The sequence below is a fragment of the Chrysochloris asiatica genome, unplaced genomic scaffold (genome assembly GCF_000296735.1).
Source record: "Chrysochloris asiatica unplaced genomic scaffold, ChrAsi1.0 scaffold00150, whole genome shotgun sequence".
Lineage (NCBI taxonomy): Eukaryota > Metazoa > Chordata > Mammalia > Afrosoricida > Chrysochloridae > Chrysochloris > Chrysochloris asiatica.
The window spans coordinates 3,937,929-3,944,546 of record NW_006408668.1 but is presented as its reverse complement, the minus strand read 5'-3'; the positions used below and the strand labels follow the sequence as shown (position 1 = coordinate 3,944,546).

Genomic DNA, 6,618 nt, shown 5'->3' with positions numbered 1-6,618 from the left:
GTAAAACAATGATGGATGTTAGTTTATGCTGGTACCACCTGAAGCGAAACCTAGATAAACCATACTAGGTATTTGCCTTTTACCATTACCAAGAGATTATCAAAAGTGGTTGGCTGAAAATGAAGAAAAAAAAAATTCATGTCCACCTAATTAGAAATGAATGCTGCTTAAATAATAGAGTAGTATTCATGTTCTAAAGACATGGAAAATGTTTGCTTTACTATGATAAAGTATGTTATTTCTCAAATATAAGACTTAAACGAATATTTAATAGGCTATTGTTTTCTGAAATCATTTCTTTAAAAAGAGCAGTTGCAATAGAATTAGGAAAAGAACACAGAGCTACAACTTGTAAATGAAAAAATGCAAATGGCTAAATATATGAAAATATTTACTCTCACAAGTGAAAAAAGAACAATACAGAATTCTTTTTCATCTATCAGATTACAAAAAGAGAAAAATTGCTGGAGAGGTAGAAACCTCAAGACAAAATTTCCACTTCTAAGAATCTATGTAAAATTCAGGAGTGTGTTGGCTCTGCAGGGTAAGCACTGGACTGTGAACCATAAGGTTGGCAGTTAGAGCCCACCAGCTGCTCCTCAGGAGAGAGATGACAGTTTACTGCTCATACAAATATTTACAGCTTCAGATATCCTACATAGGGTTGTTATGAGTCAGAACCAACTTGACAACACTTAACAACATCTATGATACACTTTATATCGTGTTGGTCCTTCCCACACTTTTCTGGGTATGCCACTGTTTACCAATTGGCCTCATTGCATCAATCAAAGCAAGTGGGAATAGAGTGGTCACCTGGTCTAAGACAGACCAATGAGATTTTCTTTTCTGGGACAATGGGATGGGAGTTCAGGGATTCAAGTTGGTCAGTTTGCACATATATATCGAGGCCATGTGATAAAAGCAGAGCTGTCACCAAACCTTTTCTAGACTTCAATCTTTCTGAGAGCAAATCACCAAGTACACCTTTCTCCTACAGAGCCACTGAGTGGTTTCAAACCAACTTTTCAGATGCCAGTGAGGTGCTTAACAATTGTACCAGCAGGGCTCTATGGCAACAATGCAAGGCTGGACTTAACGATATTTTATGTAGAATTTCTGCAAATACTGGCTCACATTTCTCTTACTGTTATCTTTGCAAGGTTTTAGTAGTAAAAAAAAATAAATTGAATTTTGCTAACTATAAAGTTATAGTTATAAAAGACAAGTAAGACTTCTGGCATCTTTGACATGGAACACAGCACAGAAATGATAACAGTAACTAAAAGAACAATTACAGACCAACTTTAATTATGAACATTAGTATATAATGTGATAAGCACTAGACTGCGAACCACAAGGTCTGTGGTTTGAGCCCAACAACCTGGTGAGAGAAAATGAAAATCTAAACAATTGAACCATCACACAGCTACAAGTCTAGAGAGTCCTTCACGTTACCTAGCACAGAAAATGAACTAACAACACAACAGACACTACTGTACACCAACAGTTTACTTTTTAAAGAAATGATATTTTAAGAATCTGAAGTTCTAGACTCAGGATTTGTCCTATCTCAAAGATGCTTTAAAACTGATATAATTTTGCAATTTTGTATTTCAGAATGGCATGATGAAATGCTTTTTTTTTTAAAGTAGTGTTAACACCTTTTCTCTTTCTCCACAAATCCCATCTTTTCTATCATTAAATGAAACTCAGAGAATGGGCACTTAGCCTGAGATTTAACAGAAATGAATATAAAGAACCAAGGGTCTCTGGGACAGGCTTTTAGCTCTTTAGCCTCTTTAGTGTCATCTGGGTCTAAAATGGTACCAACTAATAAACAAGTTTCTGTGGTGATGGGAATACCTGTGCCTTTGTGAGACGCAGGTAGTATGACTGAGGAACTACATTTTAAATGAACTTTAAGTCATTTAAATTCAAATAGTCTTATGTGGCAAGTGGTTACCATGTAGGAGTGTGGCTCTAGAAGGCTCTACACGTATGCGACAGAACATTTCTGCTAATCTTTCTTTAAAATAAATACGAGCACAAAAGTTAGTCCTGCCTCAAAGTAGCCACACTCCACACGCTGAATATTTTGAATTTAGAACACTATGAAGATTTTTCAAATGCACAATCTAGTCGAACTCCATGAAAATATTACCTTTTCTCCACGTTTTACAGTATGAAGTAGAAGCTGGCTGATGACTTTCTTAGTTTCTTTTCTATGGGTCTGAGATAAGAAAAAAAAAAAACGTATCATCATTTCAAATTTTAAGTTTAATCATTTTTTAAAAGTCATTTATCATAATATAAGCAGACATAGAGAAAACAAATCTCATTTAAAAAGCAAAAGTTGAATGACTGCATTGAAAATAACTAGAAATATACCAAGGAAAAAGTTTTAAAAGTACAGAAAAGTGACATATATCATAAGAGCTGTTTGAGTAAAAATACTTATTTTCAATTAAATGCCTGAAGAAGAAACCAACTCTTATGTTCAAATACGGGCACAAAAGTAGTAAGTTGAGGATGGAGGTATATACTCATCTATTAACATCCCTAAAAGCAAAGAGCCCTTTCTGGTGGCCCGGTGGAAGATGATCCAGAAATGCTTATCTACCACCTACAGTCAGGATGTCAGTGTTTCAGGACTACCGTAAGTTTGAAATTCAAAAGGCCTGCCTTTGGAAGCCTCTGGCTCTTCAAATGCCCTCCTCTTTGCTGTCACTGAGACAGTGTCTCTCTGTAGATAAATGGCTTTGAAAGTTGCTCCACAATGGAGACAGAGCAGCCCTTCCATTCTGTTCCTGGCCTTCGGGCCTAGTCAGGGAACCAGGGTTACATGAGGACAGGTCCACTCTATCTCATGTCATTTTGTCATTCCTTTACGTCTGGAAAAGGACAAAGAGGGTATCTGCAGCAGCCACACATGCGGAAAAAAAAAAAAGACCCAGATTTAAAGGTATCTAATTTCCCCCCAAAACTAAAAGAAAAAAATCAACATATTCTCATGAAAAAATTAATCTCAAAAGAAAATCATATTCCTACTTAAATATTATGAGTGAAAAGGAAACTTAACATATGGTCAGATACACAACTTTAAGCAATATATGTGGGAGATAGTTATGAACTGTCTTTTAAAAAGCAAAGTTTAAAAGTTATCAAACAATTACCTGGTTTCCAAACTGTGAGCCAGTATATAGAAAACGCTGTATATAATAAAATATTAGCCAGGCTAGTGAGATGATCATCATGGTGATGAAGGCTATGGCCACAAACACCACAGACTGACCACTGATGAACTCCTGTACATGGCGGGTTCCAATCCCGATGGCCATTTTTACCGGAATTCCTTTTTGCACCAGATCCAAAATTTCTCTTCCTTTTGGGTAGCTAATCATAATGACCACTATATTCCCTGTTCCTGTAGGAGAGAACAAAAAAAAAATCAATAAGAAAATAAGATATATAGGAAGTTAGAGAGAGAAACATATAAATACTATTCTCATCTGCCCATATATACTTGAAAATGTTGATAAACAAAATAAAATAAGAGCCCCAGACAGTTTCACAGGTGAATTCTGCCACCAAACTTTTAAGGAACTAATAATGGAATAAATGATAAAAAGCAGATAAAAAGAAGCAAGTTTTCAAATTGTTTCTAAACTCCCCAAACCAAATAAAAATGATAATAGTAATTAAAAGAACAATTACAGACCAACTTTAATTATGAACATTAATATATAATGTGATAAGCACTGGACTGCGAACCACAAGGTCTGTGGTTCGAGCCCAACAACTGCTCCGTGGGAGAAAAATGAGGCTTTCTGTTCCCCTGAAGATTTAAAACCTCGGAAACCCTATACAGGGTTGCTGTGTGAGTCGGAACTGACTTGATGTCGGAACTGACTTGATGGCACTTGACAACAACAAAACCATGTCCATTAAAATCAAGGAGGTATCATGAGAAGTTCTACTATGATAACTATTACTTAATATTTCATAGCAGACAAGACAAAATGATAAACAGTAAAACAATAAGTTTCACATGACTATGTATTAGTACAATAACCATAAAATATCAATAGGATAAAAAACAAAACAAAAGTTAACCTCGAGAGTGCTGTCTCTGAAGTTCACTTAGGGAGAAATAGGCAAGAATGAACAGGAAAACTGGTTAAGCAGTAAAACCTGGATCAACCTCTAGGTTAACAATTAAAACAGTATCGTCGTATGAGTCCATGCACTGTGAAGCTCCGTGTTGTTAAGCTTATCTTTCCCCCATGGAGCAGCTGGTGGGCTCACACCACCAGCCTTGTGGTTAGCAGTCTAGTGCTTATTGTACAGATGCGATGCCAAGACAGCCTATAGACGCTGAAAGGAGACAAGGACCTTTCTTCAGACCAGGTATCTGAAATTAGGTCTCTAGCCTCCTCAACTCAGAGAATAAATGTCTGTTAAAGGCATCTATCCACTTGTGGGCTTTCAGAACTACAGAACCAAGCACTACAGCAGGAGGGCAGCAGCAGAAAACTACAACAACCAGGAAACAAAATAAAACTCATGTGGCTTGCTTTACTGCGATGGTCTGGAACAGAACCCACAACATCTCTGAGGTATGCCTGGTCACTGAAAACACATTCTAACACTATGTTATTATAGAGAGAAATTTAATCTGTGGCAAATCTACTGTAGGCCTCAGCCATCGGAATTTAGTTACTGAAATACCAGAAGAGCACCCTTCTAAGGTGGCCTCTGTCTAGAAGTTGATCCCATGGTCCAAGGCCTAAAGTATCACTTAGCGAGAACTATAGTTTCCTGAGGACTCACACAACCTAACAAGCCATCATTGGGGAGGCACAATAATGAGAAAGGCATTTCCTGCCTTCAAGAAAATAAACACCTAGTAGCTAAGAAAGACAAGTATAGAAACAATTATGATAGTTACACCGCCGTAATAATTATACCAAAATTGTAAGGCACTATACAAGTTAAAAGCATTTAAAAAAAATACAAAACTCCTTCTGTGGAAATTTTCAAATACTTATGAAAGTAGACAGACTATAACAAGCCCCTACGTAGTCATTACTCAGTTAAAAGTTTCTCTATAGAAAACGAAATGGTTTCTATGCTATGATTACAAGCTATATAAAAGATCTGGTACTGACAGCATTTCCTTTAGGTGATAATGGGGGAAATAACTTTGAAGTGCTTTCTCATACATCTCAAGTGCAGAAGATGCTGCATTCTCATTTTATAGTTGAGAGTTCAGAAATCAGAGGCTGCTTGTTCAATGCCATACTCATACACCCCCAGGAAAAGCTGGTGCTAAATTCTGAAGACCTAGCTCACAGGTAGTATCCCTTCCCTGCCTACTCCTGAAAGGAAATCTCATGGCTAGATCAGAAAGATCAGACTTCAGAGTTGGACAGACCTGGTTCAATGCTTACTCTATGAGTATACACTACCATCAATTTGATTCCAATTCATAGCAACCCCATCAGACAGAAGAGAACTGCCTCACAGGGTTTCTAAGGCTGTAAGCAGACTGCCACATCTTTCTCACGAGGATCAGCTGTGGTGGGTCCAAACCACATACCTTTCAGTTAGCAGCCAAATGCTTAATGGCTGCTTCACCAGGGTTCCTTAAAATTGTCTTTCTTCCCTCAGTCTTAATATTGCTACCAATCTTGCTTGACTGACAACAAGGTTGTCTTGCACAATGCTTCCCTTCAAAGAAGCCTATAAACGTCTCCATCTGATGGCAAAACTCCTTTAGGGCAGTTTCTGTTTTATTTTTGTTGTAACACTTTGCACAACGTCTTTGAACACAGCACAAGATTATACAACTACTTGTTGAGTATTAATAAATATCAACAGCAGAAATTTTTTTAGCTAGGCAAAGTATTCTTAACATTAAAATACTTATGTACCAAAAAGAAAATTGCAAATTACTTCCATTCTAAATGTCTGTGTCTCTTACTATCTTGTCAAAGCGGGGGTGGGGGCGTGGGGGATCTCTTTTGGTCAAAAGTGTCAAAATTCTTAGGAGTTATACTGGAGTTTAGTGTACCATTTCTCCTCCCAAGGAGACTGCACTAAAGTAGATTTCAACAACTTCTTGGAGGTCGAACTACTGACATATTTAAAGGTGTGCCATCGAGTCGGTACTGACTCATAGCGACCTTCTGCACAGCAGAACAATACACTGCCGGATCCTGGACCAACCTCACTACTGTTGCCAAAGCTTGAGTCCATCGATGCTGCCACTTGGCCAACCCATCTCACTAGGGGTCTTCCTCTTTCTCTCTGACCCTGCAGCTTACCAAACATGATATCCTTCTCCAGCGACTTGTCCCTTCTAACAATTTGTCTGAAATATGAGAGACGAAGTTTGGCCATCTTGGCCTCCAAGAAGCACTCTGGCTGTATGTACTTCTTCCAAAAAACAGATCTACTAGTTCTTTTGGCAGCCCATGGCACTTTCAATATTCTCCTCCACCACCATAGCTCAAAAGCATCAATTCTTCCATGGTCTTCCTTATTCACTGTTCAGCTTTTGCATGCATATGAGGTTATTCAAAATACCATGGCTTGGGTCAGGTGTACCTTAGT

The 6,618-nt window shown here is 37.8% G+C and overlaps 1 protein-coding gene across 1 annotated transcript in view; it reads right to left on the bottom strand.

Moving 5' to 3' along the window:
- Positions 1 to 6,618, bottom strand: part of RNF149 (ring finger protein 149) — a 26,549-nt gene that overhangs the window by 9,397 nt on the left and 10,534 nt on the right. Inside the window, exons 2-3 of the mRNA XM_006870769.1 lie at positions 3,177 to 3,427; positions 2,165 to 2,233 (exon numbers count right to left, since the gene is read on the bottom strand). Of these exons, the coding sequence (XP_006870831.1) occupies positions 2,165 to 2,233; positions 3,177 to 3,427 (320 nt within the window). The remainder of the gene's footprint in view (positions 1 to 2,164; positions 2,234 to 3,176; positions 3,428 to 6,618) is intronic.